The sequence below is a fragment of the Bactrocera dorsalis genome, chromosome 4, assembly GCF_023373825.1.
Source record: "Bactrocera dorsalis isolate Fly_Bdor chromosome 4, ASM2337382v1, whole genome shotgun sequence".
NCBI lineage: Eukaryota > Metazoa > Arthropoda > Insecta > Diptera > Tephritidae > Bactrocera > Bactrocera dorsalis.
This window is the reverse complement of record NC_064306.1, coordinates 65233990-65252553: the sequence shown is the minus strand read 5'-3', so window position 1 is coordinate 65252553 and position 18564 is coordinate 65233990. Positions and strand designations below refer to the sequence as shown.

General features: G+C 34.5%; 1 protein-coding gene across 3 annotated transcripts in view; it reads left to right on the top strand.

Annotated features, from left to right (window-relative positions):
* The first annotated feature begins 552 nt into the window (after nucleotides 1–552).
* The window catches only part of LOC105225200 (negative elongation factor A), a 29257-nt gene continuing 11245 nt past the window's right edge, over nucleotides 553–18564 (top strand). The window contains exons 1-2 of one of the 3 annotated variants that reach the window (XM_049455885.1): nucleotides 553–1975; nucleotides 15711–18183. In XM_049455885.1, the coding sequence (XP_049311842.1) occupies nucleotides 16255–18183 (1929 nt within the window). In that variant the 5' untranslated portion in view covers nucleotides 553–1975; nucleotides 15711–16254. Of the gene's footprint in view, nucleotides 1976–15365; nucleotides 15636–15710; nucleotides 18184–18564 lie in introns of those variants that run through there. The other 2 variants (XM_019989869.3, XM_019989868.3) reach the window with 2 other exon arrangements.

Below are 18564 nucleotides of genomic sequence, written 5' to 3'. Positions count from 1 at the left end.
AAAAGATTAATTTGTCCTACATAATAAAACTTAGCAATGGTCTAATAAATGGCAGGCCAAAATACTAATCGCACGTGATGATATTGCAATCACATTTTTAAATGCATCTTTGTTTCATTTTCTGACGCCTGTTCCTTTCAGCTGTTTCTGGCAGTATCCGTTTGTTTGGCTGTCAAAACAAAACTTCCACTCCCTTTGCTCGTCGCGAAATTTCAAGATAACCAGAGTTGTATTTCTTCCTCAAACAAACAATCTTTTTAGTTTTGCTTACAGTTTTTACTATCCAGGACAACTATTTGTTTATTTATAGTCAATGACAACTATTCGGACGATTTTATAGTTGTGTTATTTATTATTTTGTGTGTTTCTTAAAAGATATTTTTAAGTTTAAACCAATATCCGTCTGTGTTTGTCATTTATATATGTGTGTACATATGTACCATTTTTTGTTGCAGTGTTGCCGATTAGGTTAACTGTCAATTGTGACAGGTAATACCAAAGGTTCGCTCCATTTTCCTGCTACGCTACGCGACAGAAATGAAACGAACGACAGACCGAATGTGAATCGCCAGCCTGGTTAGCTGAGTTGTAGCAAAGTACAAAATGGCCACAACACTCCGGCGATGGCTGTGTCGTTCGTCGTTCGTTGCTCGTTGTGTGTCGTACGTGCGCTCGCTCGCTCTTCACTTTAATTAATATTTAACAATATATTTTAATTAATTGAACAAGAGACTCCAAATCAAATAAAACAAAACAAAAATTAAGAAAGTGTTAAAAACACGTTCATTTTAAAACGTCAACCGTTATTAAAACAACAAGAACAACACAGCAAATGCATAATCGGAGTTACAAAAATACTTTTATGTAAATACATTTCGCTTTCATTTTTTTTACAATTTTATGCGATTCCAACGGGAATACGATTTTCAGATTTTCACCAAAGCAAAGACACTGCACCAAATCACGGAGAAATAGGACGGTTGAACCGTTTTTCCTAATTACGTATAAAATATATGAATACATATATGTATACTTATATGACTAATCAAAGTGAGATTTAGTTCCACATTTTTTATATATTAATAATTACAACACAAATATATAACTTTTCGCTATTTTGCACTAAACTTTGGTATTGTGAGCCTTTAAATTTGTAGAAATCGTAATTAGGAACTTGTAAAACAAAATATAAGGCACAGTACAAGTCACAAAAAATTGATGAAAATTCACGGAAGACGGCGACGACAAGAAATTTTCTACTCGTAAGACGGAAGGTCTACGCAGTGAAACGACGACGGTTTCTCGTGCTCGTCGCTGAGCCAAAAATCAACTGTTCCTCAAGTCGCGTTCGAATTGTTCGCTCCGCGAGACGCGGCGCGGCGACGAACTGCGCTCAGTGTCAAGCGGTAACCGCATCAACGGCGTGCAAAAGTCACGGCAACAAATCAAAATCGAAAGATTCAATAGCGCGACACTGCAAACGAGACTAGATCTACGAGTTGCAGAGAGTCAAAAATTCCTCTCCGAAACGAAATTGAAATAGTGCGCCGCGAGAGAAAATGAAATGTGCGCGTGTATGAGTTTATGTGCGGAAAGTTAATACTTTGTAAAAGAAGAAGCACCACGTTCGTTGTTGACGCTGACACAGCGACGTCGGGTTAACTAATATTTTATTATCACTACATATAAATCGCTATTGTTTAAAAAAAAGTACGGTTATTTGTTATCGTTTAGTAAGGTGTTGTTTGAAAATATTTATTATGGATTTTCCATGGAACTGGGAAATGTAACAATATAAAAAGAAAAATAGCAAAAAGGTGTGTATCGTTGGAGTCTGGAATATAATTCATCGAATAGTCCCACACCCAACGTTTCATTGTGGCAGCGCAACAACCACAGGGAAAGCTGAAAGCGATGACCAAGCGAATACATGCAACCTTACCAATAATTTGTTAAATAAAAGATTTAAAAAGAGGTGAAGTGAATCTCATTTTTACAAATAACTACTTATTTTGAATTTAAGTAAATTACCTATCGTAAATTGTTTTATACATACATACACATGTAAATTAATATCGTATGCGTAGCTTTGAGTTGATTTATTGTCTCTGTATAACCTAGCGAATAAGTTGATTGCTCGATGATTCATTGCAGAAAAAATCGGAAAAGTTGCTGAATAAAATTCTTTGTTGCGTTTTGCTACTGAAGGCAAAAAATTGCAGAAAAATAAATGTAAATTGCATTCTTTTATTTAACATTTAACAATAGGCAACATACATACATACCTACATACAAACAAATACATTAAAAGCAAGAAAAAAAAGAAACGGAAATGGGACAACAGTTTTATCAATCTGACATTTAGAGAATATACATATAGTAAATACGCAAAATAAACGAATTGGGAGATGCACAAAAAAGGAAGAAATTTATTTAGCTTCTCGTCGTTTCGTACGATTCTCACCAGAACTCGCTCACAGACTGAATGAAAATGAAATTGTAGTAAATTGTGTCGCTTTTGCCCATTACAGCCGGAATATGAATGAACAAAGAGTAATTTTCGTATATTCTATTAACGGTTTTGAAACAGTTTTACATATGTGTGTGTATGTATTCCAACCATACCTTTGTACTTGTAGTCTCCAGGTGCTCTCCCTGCGCAAGTAGTTTGTCGCTTATCGGATAATTTGTTGCTTTGTCGCTTTCACTAACTGTTTATTGGCATGCATACTTTTGAGAAAATGAGTTTAAGCACACGAGAGAGCAAATGTACACACAAACATATGCATATGCACCTGGATGAAGTCGATAATATGACGATGGATTTTTCACGAAAAAATGTGAGAGTATTTTATAGTTAAGGTTATTTACGACCGACGATTTCGTCATATAACTAAGTAGCTTTGAATTTATAAATTCATATGCAAATACAATTGTGCATGAAAATGATATTGAACAATTAAAATGATGTCTGTGACATAATAAGAACAAACATTTTAATACCCGATTCTCTGTGGCTTTCCTTACTTCCGAGGAAGAACAGTCATTACATTCCAGAAGTCGATTACTGTTTAGACAACTAAATTACGAATACTATAAACTTCTGGGTACACATGTACTATCTGCCATGTTTCAATGGACTTGTAAAGACAGTTAAAGCAAAAGCTTTGTCTTATCATCGGTTGACCGATTCCGATTTTTCGGAAATATTTATTCAATTGTAAAATTCTGGGGCTTAAAACTTGTGTATATTGACACTGATTGGTGTTATCGCAGTACAAATCATTCTCCTTTATTTTTCTAAAATTAACTGCAGACAAACATACATACTTATCTACATCCATACATAAGTCAAGTCCCCTGCGCATATTTGTGATGTCTTATTTCGTGCTCTTGCCATACAATCAGTATGTTGTAAATATACAAAGGCCGAAATAAAGATGAATAACAAAAACAACAACAAATATGTATGTATCTTACGAATGGCAGAAGGAACATTCGTACATTCGCACATTTCCACCATAAATACAACGGAATAATTAAAGCGACGCGACGCGACTACAGAATGACTTGTAGCTAACGTGGTATGAAGGGAGGCGGTAGAGGTAGAAGAATTTTTACGTCAACCACACCGTTTTGGTGTTACCAATAAGCGCAGTACATACCCTCCAACGATTTTGGCGCTCTGTTCGCTGCGTGTACACACGCCGCAGACGACTAAACGTAACGTTCAAATAGAAACTCAGCCATGAGTATGAATCGGAACTAGCAAATGTGGTTCGGATCGGCAACGAACTCGACAACAATAGCATTTCATTTCAGGTTAATCATTTCGATTAGAAAGCTTGCGTCGCGACAAGAGCGAAATCGACTTTTGAAGAGCACAAATTGCTGTCGTGCAGAGAGCACAGTTGTGAGATATGTATACCAAATTGTGTTTGTATGTATGTATATGCATTTACCTATGTTGGCTTTCGTAGGGCCATCTCACATTCGTGGTATGGCACTACAACTTTTATTTAATTTTCTGCAATATATTAATTTCTTACTTAAACGTACCCTAAAGTTTGTGCCAATTAAAATTATAGTTAACAGTATTTATAATTGCATGCATTACTTTGCAATTTTCTCCGCTCTCTTTTTATGTGAGAATGCGCGTTAAAGAGCGTAAGAGAGCTACATACATATTTTCAATTCAACCTAGTGATGTAATTATCTACAAAAGGAAGTCGTTCACATACCGATTTTATTGTTTATGAGGGCGTGTGCATTTTATAAATCAAATACAAGATAAGAAATGTATAATTAATGTTTTCATTAGATTTTGTAATGGGAAACAAATTTTTCATCTAGATTCGATAAAACCTAAATTTAGAAGCATTATCGCTATGATGAATTGTAAAAGTTCTAATCTAAATTCGGATATTCGAACTTTTTAGATATTTGTACATGTACATATGTATGTATGGTAGCTACATATGTATTAATTTATCCACTGCACATACGTATGTATAAACAGTTAACACATGTTTCTTATAAAGAAGATGTTTCCACTATCACGTGGTTCACAAACGCACGTGTTTGCCAAGCGCCAAGCTTAGAAAAATGTAGAGCTTTTGGTGGAGAATCAATATAATTTATACAATAATATCGAAAATTGTTGTTATTTTAAAATGCCATGTTCCATTTTCCATTCTGTTTGCCCAGAACGTTCTTCATTTTATTAGCCAGTCAGCTGTTCAACTTCCACAAGAAGAAAAAATACGACTTGTGTATGTATGTACATATGTATGTATATACTATGTATATAAGTAGTTTTTTATTTATATTTATATTTATGTATATATATATACATACATATGTATATAAATGTAAGTTTATTTATTTTCATATCCTGATATATGCATGATTTTTCTTAATTGTAAACATAAATATTTATAAAACGTCAATAAATCAAAATACCATAATATTTTGGTTGGAAATGCTTGAAAATATTTTTGTTGTATTTTACATCTGATTTATATAAACAAGTAGAGTGAAGTGAAATAAACAAATAATTCTTTAACTTATTAAGTGCTTATGTACATACATACATTCATATTGTTATATGATATTTTACTTGTCTCAAACAATTAGAAATCATATAATTTTTATAAAAACAAAGTGTTTGCATTGAAATTGAACCTCAATCATAGATTTCAACATAGACATTCAAAACCGACTTGTAATGGAGCCGCTCCATTATTCCTTCTTTTTTAGCAAATATGTGTTATTTTCGTGATCCTCAAGGCTCAATATGTTGAAATCAATGCATTTATGCATCAAATATTCTTAAGATTACATATCAAGCATGAAATTTGATCAATACATTTTACGGTAATTCCATTAAATCGTTTCCGCTCGCATTGTGAGAAGCGCACATGCTATTATCTTGACATTGCCAAATAATTCGTTTACACTTGAATTAATGGAAGTGCTTAAAAACTGAAAATTATCTAACACGTTTAAGTCAATATTATGCTCGAATTTATCAAAATGTATTAACTGAACAATCACTGAGTAAATATGGCGGCAAAGTGAGCACGATCAGTGGCAACTTGTTATATTTTTCGTATTAAAACTTAAAGCGCAAACATTAAATTTACGGCCACGATTATGTGTACATATGTATGTATGTGGAACTGCATATGTATATACATACATACATGCATATATTGTATGTATATACTTTTGTTAACATAGCGATAATATACCACCACCCAACAACGTCACAACAATCGGTCATCCATTGTGGTGATCTTTTGTGTTGAATTTAAACACGATTCTGTACGACGGAAGCCGAAATGAAATTCATAACGCCGTAGCAACACGGGCACCTACGTTGTATGTCTATACATACATATACAGATATTGTATGTATAGTTGTGTGTTTTAATGTATAATTTTTTCGCTACGCTTAACGTGCTCACCTTTTCGTCAGCAGCAGCGTCAGAAAGGTACAAAACAGCTGTTCGGGGCAGGTGTTTATTCACACTATTACCAGCACTAAGTTTTTGCTACCCTCTTCTTTTCTTCAACACATCTGGTTTCTTTTCTTAAAGGTCTCTATGCGAGTGAAATTGTGCACTCTGGGCATGTGTGAATCGGCTTGCAGTATTTATGAATGCAAATAAATGTCCACAAGTGAGGAAAAAGGATTTGTGTAAGGACCTTATCCCGTGTACATATAAATGTATAGAAGGCAAAGGAAGGCATCATATGTATGTATGTATGTATGTACATATGTAGGTATGCATTTCACACAAATAAAATATTTTATGTGAAGAAAATAAAAAAAAAGTGTTTCAACTACAGATCCTGATTTTGAACATCCCCATTTGCATTTTCTCTAAACCAACCCTTCACAGAAAGATCTTTTCGCATGTGCGGTTAACTGAAATCCTAAGCGATTCACGAAATAATATCGTTTCCAAAAAATGATTGGAGATCCTCTGTAACCTTCATTTAAATTATTCTACCAGTCAAGCATTGTATGGCGCATAACTCGCTAATTATCTCGTACTCGTGTTTGTATATAAGTATGTAATGTATCAACCACTGTCGATTAAATGATTGCATTATAATTGGACTAAATGAGCAAACTTGAGTTATCGCAAATATTTTCCAAACTCTGAAGTGTCTTCAATAACAAATCATTCACTTTATAATGTACGTATGTACATATGTACATATGTTTAACTTTCCACATTTCTAGGTGGCAGTTATAAACAAAAACCGTTATTGACTGGAGCACTTAACGGATTGGCCTACACTCATACATATGTACATACAAACTTTGTAGACACTTTTGGGTATACACCAAAATACATACAAACGGCTAGACATACCAACAAGCATAATCCCCAATTAAGAAGAAAAAATCAGCAACAAAGAATGAGCGGTAGAGAGAAGAGTGTAAATATGAAGTAAAAGAAGTAAAGAAGTTTCAAGAGAGGCCCATGAATGTCCAATTGTATGCATATTTGTAGTTTATTAAGATTAGACCGGCGTTGAAAAAAGAAAATAGAAAACTTAACCGCCATAAAGCAGTTAGCTTTTTTGTTTTGTGCGGTGAAAGAAGTCCGCCGCACAGTGAAAGAAATAGAAGGCAAAAACAAGAAAGACTTGAAAGTAAAAGTATACGCTTTATTGCACAACGCGAACGTATGTACATACTTATGTATGTATGTATATATGTTAGGTATTTAAACATAAAGACAGACACACTTACACATTTACACACATAGATACGTACATATGTACGCACAAAGTAAATATGTTAATTGACAAACGCGATTTCGTTTTGTCTGCCTTTCAATGAATGCGTATCTTCGGTACATGTGATCTCATTACGTAAAAAATCGGTTAAAATGAAATATGACAACTCCAATTAGCACTTCCTTTTGGCGTATTTTTTTAGGTATTCTATACAGAAGTACATAGTAGTTTTATACACATATAAACCAGTTTTAAACACAAATAAAAAATTATTATTGGATTTCTATTGGAGTATTCTAACTAAAAAAAATTAAAAAACAAGTAAGGAAGTGCCAAGTTCGGGTGCAATCGAACATTTTATACTCTCGCTACTCTACTACTACTCTTGCAAAGATCAAAGCCGGGGAAAAATTTTCAGATTTCACTAATACTTATATTCTGAAAGGTTGACTGATATTTTCGGTAAAAAGTTCGCATTACAAACTAGGGTCCACATATTCGATATTTGGTTGCTGGAATTGTATTGTTCCGATTTGGACAATTTTTGGTCATCGGGTGGCTCACTGGAATCTCAGATAGAGTTTAAAATTGCGTAGGCGTGGTTGTAGTCCAATTTTGCCCATTAGCGCTGAAATATAAAAATGTCAAGATAATATTACGTTCAAAATTTTATCAATATCGGTCGAATAGTTCCCAATCTATGGGGTCTCATTTAAATGTGGACGGTGTCACGCTTATCGTCCAAATTTCACCCTGCCTCTCATAAAGCCCTTTCGTACCATTTTGGGTGTAAAATTCTCCATCCCCGATTATTCCGATCTATAAGCTTGTTCTCATTTCCTTGTCAAGAAACACGCTTATCAAGTTTCATCAAGATGTCAACTCAAGTTATCGCTTGAAGACTAACAGACGTGCAGGCAGTCAGTTGGATTTCAACTCGTCTTATTACCCTGATCGTTTACATATGTATATACAATATAACCCTATTTTTAACTCGATTATTTATAGGTATTATAAACACCCGTTGGGTGAAGAAAACTATTATACCCTGCAGCAACATGTTGCAAGAGTTTAAAAATAACAGTTTTGAGTTATGTAAGGTCAACGCACGTTGCACGTTGTTTAAAGTAAATCGGTTTAAAGGGTAAAATAAGGATTGAAAGTCGAGGAAAAATTATTATTGATTGTTTACTAGAAGAGTGTTGTAACTGAGAAAATTCAAATTGAAAATGTAAAAAGGAAAAATTAATGCTTCTTGGTCTTACTTACTTGCTTTGATTGAAATCTTTGAAAACAATTTTTTGAATCGTAAAACAAAACAAAACGGCTGATTTTGGATTATGGATCCAATTGCTTTTGACAAATTGTTGTTTTTGGGCTTATATATGGTAATTAAACCAAGCACAATCTTATATATGGTAATTGAATCATGATCTCTTATTTACATTTTGATTGCTTTTTATGATATACAATATATTCGTATTCAGTTACGAGCAATCGACACTGCCTTATATAATCGAATCATGGTTAGGCATATACTATACAGTAGAAACGAACCGCTTTATGCTCAAGAGCATTATTAGTTCTCTTACTTATCGCAAGATATTCATAGTTTACAAAGATTTGTTCTGTTTTACACAATTCGAAGATCGTAACCAAAAAGTAATTAAAAATTACCGTACAAATGTTAATTAGCTCCAATTATGCATGTTCACATACATATGTATTTCTAATTTATTACATATTATATACACAAATACTAATAAGTATGCATGTTTGTAAAACTAATGCTCCACATTTTAAAATTCGCTCTGAATTTACACTTTGTAATTGGCGATAAGTGCTGAAACTGTAAGCAGTATGAATTTTTAGCGTCGACATATGTAAGTGCATACATACATACGCACTAATTTATTTTATTAACTTCAGCAAATACTGGTCAAGCAGAAGCTTAATTTGCCTTCTACATATTATATACAGACCCATAAGGTACATTTGCTTTATTATTAGAATTTATGCAAATCCATATGTATATACATACATACATATGTACATATATATGAGTATATCTATGTTTGTATATAATGGAATATTTCTCAAAATCATGTGTCATACCAACATTTGCCATTGCCCCTTGAATTTCGTGTGTACATTTACACTGCTCAAGGTCGTTCGCTGTGAGACTCGCGTCTTCAAGATATTCGTACATACAATACAAATGTATAAACATATACATATATTAGATGTTTATAGCCATGTAGCAGTTTCGAAGCTGCTTCCATTTATTATTTCATTTAAAGTAGTTTGGAGAATATCTAATACGTTTTCTTTGTGCACTTAAGTATGAACTTTTTATATAAACACGCTTCGAGATCTTTCATATTCCGTTGTAGACTCGTTCAACATTCAATATGTATGCTTCTACATCCTGCGCAGACAGGCTCCAGTTTGTATATACAGTGGTCCTTGATTAATTGAGCTTCAACAATTTTTGATTCCAGTTTTAGGAGAAAAAAAACAAATTCTCAAAAATATAGAAGCAATTCAATTTATTTATTTTTTGTTTATAGTTTTCCAATAATGTTTTTGTTGTAACTATATTGTAGTTTTTGGTGAATTTAACCAATTTTCCACACTTTTTCCCGAGCCACTGGGCCAAAAGACGGGAGACTACTGTACATTAAGAAAAAATTGTGATTCTTCGTTACAGCAATGTCTGCTAGGACAACAAAGGTGGCGTTGACATCTGTTTAAGTTTCTTGCCGCTGTGGTTTGAATGCATGTGCATGAACAATAAATAAATATATATATAAATACATACTTATGTGTATATCTATATAATTAAACATATAAGTGCAAACATACGCACATGGATGTTTACATACATACATACATATGTATGTAAGTGTGTGCATAAGTGAAAAACGAGTTCAACGACATTTGACTTTTTAAGATACTTATTTTTCGTTTTACGCCATTTTTCGTTTTATAGGCCATGCACCTCTTGATAGTCATTGGCCAGCGCTGTGTCCTACGTAAAAATTAAGATATGTAAGTAAATGTTCCTGCTGCGATAAATGCAAGAAAGTATGCAGAATTTCGGTGTGAAAGTTGACTACAAGTTCGGTAGTTGTATTGAGACAACAGTCAGCTGTTGCGTATTCATTTCAAGCACAGATTTCTTGTATTGATTTTCGAGATCTTGGTGAGAGTATCATTTGATATTCAGAATAAGATATTTTGTTTTTGTTGTAAAGAGATGTATATTGTTGAGTTAGGCGAGCGTAGTATGTAGTAGTGGCAGTCCTTCTCCGGATATACCAAAACCTAAATCCAGTTTCCTTCCAATTTCGATTTCATGGAAGTGTTTACTTTTTACAAGGTATAATAAGTCCGCCACGAAGGTTGTTATAGAAAACATTAGAGTTGATATAAAATATAAAAATTATTAACGTGTTGTTGTTGTTGTACTGGTTATCTAGTCCTCGATGGGGTGGTAAGGTTCAGATAAGTTGTCATCGAGTTCATCCAACGGTTGGCCCAGAAATTTGCTGTTTCGACGGGGTCGGACCATGTGGAGAAGAGTGTCAGATGTGTAAGGTTAGCTGGGCATACAAGTAGATGGTTAGAGTCATGAGCGGGCTCGTTGCATGCTGAACAAATGTACATTTCGGATGTTGGGGTCGAATCTGGATAAGTAGGACTTTAACCTCCTACAGTATCCACAACAAAGCTGCACAAGACTGATCAAACTCAACTTTTTGTATGAAAATACATACATATTTTCTATTTGCCAAGGTATCTTCACGAAATTTGGCATAGATTAATTCAATCAATTCAAATTGTTTACATGTTGTACGCGTGCCACTAACACGCTTGTGTGCAAACTAATAAACTACATATTACTCAGTCTAGTTTTAATTTATCAATTTAGTGTGATTATTTTGTTGAAAAGAACATTGGCTTATCAAAATTAGTCTATTCAACAAAATGCAACTTTAATTAGCTGTTGTGTGTTTCGAAATGAATAAACTAATCAACATAAAACAGCAAGAGAACAAGTACAATGTTATTGAACTCTTTCGAAAAATTGAGAAAATATCAATTCGAACTCGAGAAGTCTCAATACGAGTACTTACGTGTTCTGCGCTCACATAAACAAACACATGTCATTGCTAGATTTGTTTTTGTAGATACATACTTACATACATATGTATGTACATATTTACTTATTGCGTCAACTTTAGCGAGCCATTGACTTTGCATATTATAATATTGTACAGAAATTCTTAATAAACGTTTTATGCGCACAGGTCTCAAATCTAGACTTTAAACAGCTGTCCATGATTATTTACAAAAGCTTTCAATAAAAGCAAGACTCCCAATAATTTGGCAGCTTTTAACCTTGAACCTGCTGTGGATCGCTTAGATTGCGATTAACTCGCCAGTAGGTACATACATAAGTACATACTTAAATGCGCTTGTGCATACTCGTTGATAGACAAACGATATTGCAGTTGCCTGTAGATAAACGTTTGCGTGCACAATTGCTTGACGATTATAAAAAAAAAAAAAACAAGTCAATATCTGAGTACTTTGCAATAATAAAAATAATAAATCAAATAGTTACATATACTTATGTGTTTGTACACATCTTCGCATTAACTTAATGATTCCAACACGTGCCTTAGTAATTCTCTTAAAATAGCATGAGGTTTTATTATGAGCATTTTTTCGTCGCATTTTTGTTCCTAACTCGCTGTGGACTCGGACACACATGATCATTAATTCGTTGATTGACGCGCAAGAAAGATAATTCATAAACAAGTGTACTCGTTTTCTATGTACAAATTTATACAGACGTAAATTATTTCAAAAATTTCGATCAAACCATATTTTATTTTCATTTCATTGTTGCCCAAAGCGAAATGTCATTGAGATGGCTGAGAATTTTAAAAATAGCACCAACAGAGAGCAACGAAACTGAAAATACACACAGCACAAAACAGCTGAAATGGTAACAATGACGAAAGCGCTCTATAAATGCATTAGAAACGAAATTTTTTGTATGCAAAGGCGTGCTGAAATAAATATAGCAAAATATATGATAAATATAGCATGTAAATTATTCGCTCATTTCCACTACAGACAAGTAATAAAGTAATTTAAATAAATTTATACGCAAACGTAAAATTTTCAATTTCGTATTTTGTAATTGTCAAATTACATTCATCCGTAAATACCACTGTTTGTATGTATTTATGTAACTACTGATAATTGTCAAAATCTCATTTGGTAGCTTTGAGTGTGTTTTGTTTTTGGCTGAGTGCACGATGTATGCTCTCATTTCCGTGTGCTTTGTGAGCATACTCTCTTTTGTCGTACGCTCGCTTTTTATTTTTTTGTTCTATCAATTGCCTTGCCCTTATTGCGACGATTCCTAAGCTTGCCAATTACCGTTTTAATTACTATGTGGCGTTTTTTTACATGCTTATGTACATACTGACTTATGTATAGTTTGTAAGTAGTTAATTGGTTTGAAGCCAACATTCAAACCATGTCTATCTCTTTGAATGAACTGTGAATATTTACTTTTTGTAAATTTGAAGCAAACTGTAAAAATAACCATGAGTGACCTATGGCTCATTAGCTGAATCATTTAACTGTTTTAAAACTTTTGCTAAATACTCGTATTAGCATAAACTGATTCATCAAGAGTTAATGGCTTGTTAAGTGGTATATTTGGTATTATGGTGGTTAGTATTTGAAAAAGTTATTTCGTCATAGGATGTAATAAGTATTTATAATATTGTTGTATGTGCATATGTTTACATACATACTTACATAGTCAATTAAATGCTTTTTTTCTAGTGATACCACTATATGTACATTTGTATTTTGAATGCTGTTGTCGGGTGAGGAAGCTACCAGCGAGATTGTCTTAAAATAGAACTATGCATTTCAACTTAAAATCTAAAAATACATCGAGTATGTGCTATATGCAAGTTGTGTGATCCATTTATCAGCAATTTGATCACTACAGAGCTTCTGTGCATATGAGAGAGGGAGGAGATCGGAGTTCTCTGATGGGGCAGATTCTCAGCAACAAATTTTTCCAGAATTTTTTGTTCAACACTTCATTGCAATCATCACCGGACCCCGGTTTTATCTTTACGACCCTGCATAAAAATATATCAAAATTTTTGTATGTAAGGTTGTAGTCATACATATGTATGTATGGCCATCCTGTATACATACATACATACTTATGTATATTTTTGCTAATTTTTCTTCAAATAAATTCTACGTGGAAATAGATCTTTATGCTTATGTATTTATATTTACATTTGTAACTAAAATTATTTGCATGTTTGTACATACGCATGTGCATTTTTGGGTCAAGGGCAAAATTGCTAACATAAAGTGGAACAGTGTTGGCGTCGCAGTTGTCGTCTGTGTCACTATGTGTGTGTATGTATCGGTGGCGCATCTGACTAGCACTAAGCTGCAATGACACTTTTCATGCGACCGGTTGCAGTCGCTGACGCAATATGTGCATCATATCAGTTATATGTGTGTGCAAATATATATATTTATGTATGTATGTATGTATGGAGTCAATTAATAGAGTAGACACGGCAGTTGCAAGTATTTTGCGCAGTCCGCAAATTTGCCGCAGTTGCTTTAATTTATTTCAAATCAAAAATATAAAACGTAAGTTATTAAACGAAGCATAGAATGACATGTGTACGTTAAATATGCATAAACTTTATTTGATTTGAACAAAAAAAAATTATTGATATTTGCTAATTGGTTGTGGAACAAATCAGGCCACATGCTGCTAATATTTAATACATATATTACTGATATATACATACATATGTACATAAATTGTATTCGTATTCTTGTAAGAGGATACACATATTTACATATTAATACATATATACACGTGTGCGTAAAATTATTGTAATATATTTATCGTTTTACGATTTCTACACAGTTTTATTTCCATGTGTTTTACACACTTTATCGTTGTTTTAAATTCATATTAACCTCTGTAGATGTGCTAAATATGTATTTACATATGTACATAAATAAAAAATAGTTCTACATTTATAATTCTAGCGTATGATATGACTTTGTTGAATATTACTTATTTCTCGCAAGTCGAACGCTGACAGATCGTTAAAAAGCGGCGTTATGACGCGCATTTTTTCAGAGAACAATGAAATGAGGACAGCGCTTTGGCGGTGAGGCAATCGCACTAAACACGTGCATGCAAAGTTTTGCCTTTCGCAGCTGTTTAAGTCTCTCTTCTTCATCTCTTAGTTTTGTTTTGTATCGCTCTCACTCTCAGCAGCGTTCTCTTTGTTTTAACGACAGTTCACTTCCGATCTCCCTTGCTTTGTTTTACTACATTTCCACATTTTGTAATGTATTTACATATACATACATAAGTATATGTATAAAAGTATGTACTTTTAATGAAAAGCAGTTTAAATGCTGTAGCTTCCCATAAAACTTTATATTGCCTTTTGTCCGAACTGGATACCAAATTTCACTACTACTTTGCTCAACATTTAGCCCTATGAATTTAAGATAGCGGTATTTTGTAGATTTGTACTCACTGATTCTCGAACGAAAGCTTGCGGAACAAACAGATATGATGCATTGAATTCATATGAAAAAATACAAATATATGTACGTATGTACTTATGTATTTATGTAATATGCATATGTATGTTTATGTTTATACCAACACTGGCGATAAGCTTATTTTGTAGTTTATTAAATAGTATATTTTATTTCTTACGAAACTGATAAATCAAAGTGTTAAAGGTGACTGAAAAATATGCTAAAATGTGTTAAATATAATTGGGCTGATAGTCAGCTGTTTTTCCATGGCAAGAATATTTAGTAAGATATGTACATATGTATGTGATGAAATGATTGTTGAACGATAAATTTGTATTTTTTGCATATTTATCTTTAAGGTTTAAATTAATTTGTGATGATAATATCTTTAGAATTATATTTTGTAAACATCATGTTGTCTTACAATTGGTTTCTTACTACGAAACTTTTGCTCCTTCCGTTTTAAGTAATAGATTTTTTTCAAAGTCTTAACGAATTTAAGTGAGCATATGGCAACTCTTGAATAAGGATCGAGGTAACGATAACATATGTTTAGAAATCGAATTTTCTTTGATCCTTTTACCTGTCTATTATTTATTTGTTGTAGTACTGAAATCAGCTGCAGTTCTGCCTATATTATCAGCTAGTATATGTGTTATTTTTATGTTTTTTCACGCCGGAATAGAATTAAAATTTTTATAAAGTATACATGCATTAAAATCGTATCCTAATTATCTTAAATTGTAAATAATCTGTGATTTTTAATTTAAATACATTTCAATTTCTAACCTATAAATACATGTGTTTTTGTATTTTAGACTGCAAACAGGAACAACAAATATAGAAAATACTAACATTTGAGACATCAACAACAAAAGGAGAAAGAAAGGAAGACTTAATTTTTCTAATATTTGGAACAAATTACACTGAACTGTAAGATTTACTTCGAAAACAAAATAAAAGAAAAATCGCAGGAAACGCCACAACATTTTCGTTGCACACACTTGAGCAAGTGGCGAGTAAACAAAGCAAACATTAAAAACTTCATAGCAAACTTTTTTTGATTTCGCATAGAATAACGACATAATAAAGTTTCGAAAACTGTTACAGACATATTAAAATAACACTGACATATGTACATAAATAAATTGATAAGACCAGCAAGCTGAAATTCAGCCTTCAAGCATATCAATCCAACAAGCGCTGTATACTGTACATAATTTGACTTGAGCAAAAGGAATCATTAAAGTGACCTAGTCTAGCCTCTACGTGTTGAAACAATAATCATAGATAAACAGAAAATACACTTACACCAGAAAAGGGAAAGAAACGAAAAACCTATTTACTAGTTTGACTGGGCAAATGTATATCACTAACAGCAGCAACATTGGTATGGCCACGTTGCTGCAACAGAACAAGGCTACTTGTATGAAGACCCTTATCAATGGCGGCGGCAACGGCAGCAGCAATGGCAATAACGGAAACAGCGTCGGCAATTCTGGAATAGTTGTTGGTAGTATTGTAAGTGGTGTTGGTGCGGGAACATCACAAGTGGGAGGCGCAACGGTTGCAACCGTTGTCGGAGCCGGTGGTGCTGCAAATATTGCCGGTCTTGGCAGTGGTGGTGTGGGTGGTAATTTAGTCCTGTCCACTGGGCAGGCTATTGTTCTGACAAATGGAGCAACCGGTGCTAGTAGTATAATCAACTATCAACAATATCAACAGTTACTGCAGCAACAGCAACAGCAGCAACAACATATAAACTCCACCGTTGCTACCACAACTGCCGCATCCGGTACACGAGTATTAATGCCTCACGAAATGGTGACGCTTCCTATTAGTAGTATTGTAACAACTAGTGGTGGCGGCTTAGCCCTGATAACCAGTGCAAATACGGGTGGAGGAAGTGCCACGGCCACACAAGGACACTTCTTGGTTGCGGCAACAGCAAGTCCTACGGTGCAACCCATTCAAACAACTACGATGGGTTCCACAAACGCTAATATCAGCAGTTTTCAGCAGCAATTTCAACAGCAAATCGCCGCACAGCATTCAGCTGCAAATAATGTGACATCCTCTGCTTCGACTAACCGTACAACTACTGTTTACACTCAGCAACCAGCAACTACAGGCGTAGTACAAACAGTGCCTACGACACGTTACTTTTCGCAATTTAGCAATCAACAACAACCAACTTCTAGTATTACGGCTGGAGCTGCAACGCCAACAATTGTGGCCGCCAAAGCTACGGGCAATCGTACCATCATTATTAATCGCTCCAATAATACTATAATTGCTGGTAACACTACACAACGTTTGCAACATGCTAAAATCTTAAATAAACCACCGACAAATATTGCAGCGACGCCAACAACTCTCATCACGAATGCTGTGCTCGCCAATAAGTCACAAATTAATCATAATTCTCATTCTCCTGCCATCCAAGCTGTGAAGTTGCAACAACAACCGCAACGACAAAATATTACGGCCTTACAACAAATTAAACAACAACAATTGCTGCAACAACAAAAAATCCAACTAGTAAAGCCAATCGTACACAGTAGCAGTTCGGTGACAACAATTGCTACAAAAACAACAACAGTAGCCAATACGGCTGCATCCTCGCGCAACACACCGAGTGGGACAATGGTGAATGGTGGCATAAATGTAGTTCCTAACAGCAGCAACAATAGTAATAAGAGTGGAAATGTGGCAAGTGCCACAACCCCAGTATTGGTTGCTAAAGCGTTACCCACGGCGGCTGTATTTCCACAGCAACAACAACTTCAGCAGCAGCAGCAGCAGCAACAACAACAGTTGCAGTTACAAAATCATCAACAACAACAGCAGCAGCAGCAGCAACTTAAGCATCAAAACCAAAACCAAAGTCAACAACTTCAATCTCAGCAACTTGGACAAGCGCAAGAGCATAAACAAATAGTTGCACACTCACGCACCATACCCGCCACACCTCACAACTCCACACCTGTTGCAACTAACAAAAGCGTGAATTCCGTTGCTGCAGCCACCCCAGAAGGTACTGCTGGAGCAGAAGCCGCAAATGCCGAACCCGAGGTGGAGCCAGAGATCGACATCGTTATTAATAATGTTGTCTGTTCATTCAGTGTACGTTGCCATTTAAATTTGCGCGATATCGCACTCAAGGGCTTCAATGTGGAGTATCGTCGTGAAAACGGCATGGTGACTATGAAACTACGCCGACCTTATACGACTGCGTCAATCTGGTCATCTGGCCGTATTACATGTACGGGTGCCACATCCGAGGAACAGGTGGGTCTACGTAGCATTTTAGTGACTAAACTAACTAGATTAAAGCTAACTCAATCTTTATTAGTTGGACACAATTTGTGGTAGAAATATAGTATATGCGTCACTGTGCTGAGTCGATTTAGCCATGTTCGTCTGTATTCTTTTTTAGCGTAGAAACCGCTTACGTGGTTATATCCGAGTTTACAAATTCAGTTCTGAGAGTATTCGACGCAGTACCCGTCGGGGGAAACAGAGTAAGAGGAAGATCTCCAATCTGTTCGAAAGACCAGGTGCAGAAATCCCTTGAAATCTCCAAAATGTGTACTACTCCTTTAGTTTTTGAGATACCGATTTTGTACATGTTCTTTACTCCCCAAAAAGCTGCTCATTTGTCAGAATTTT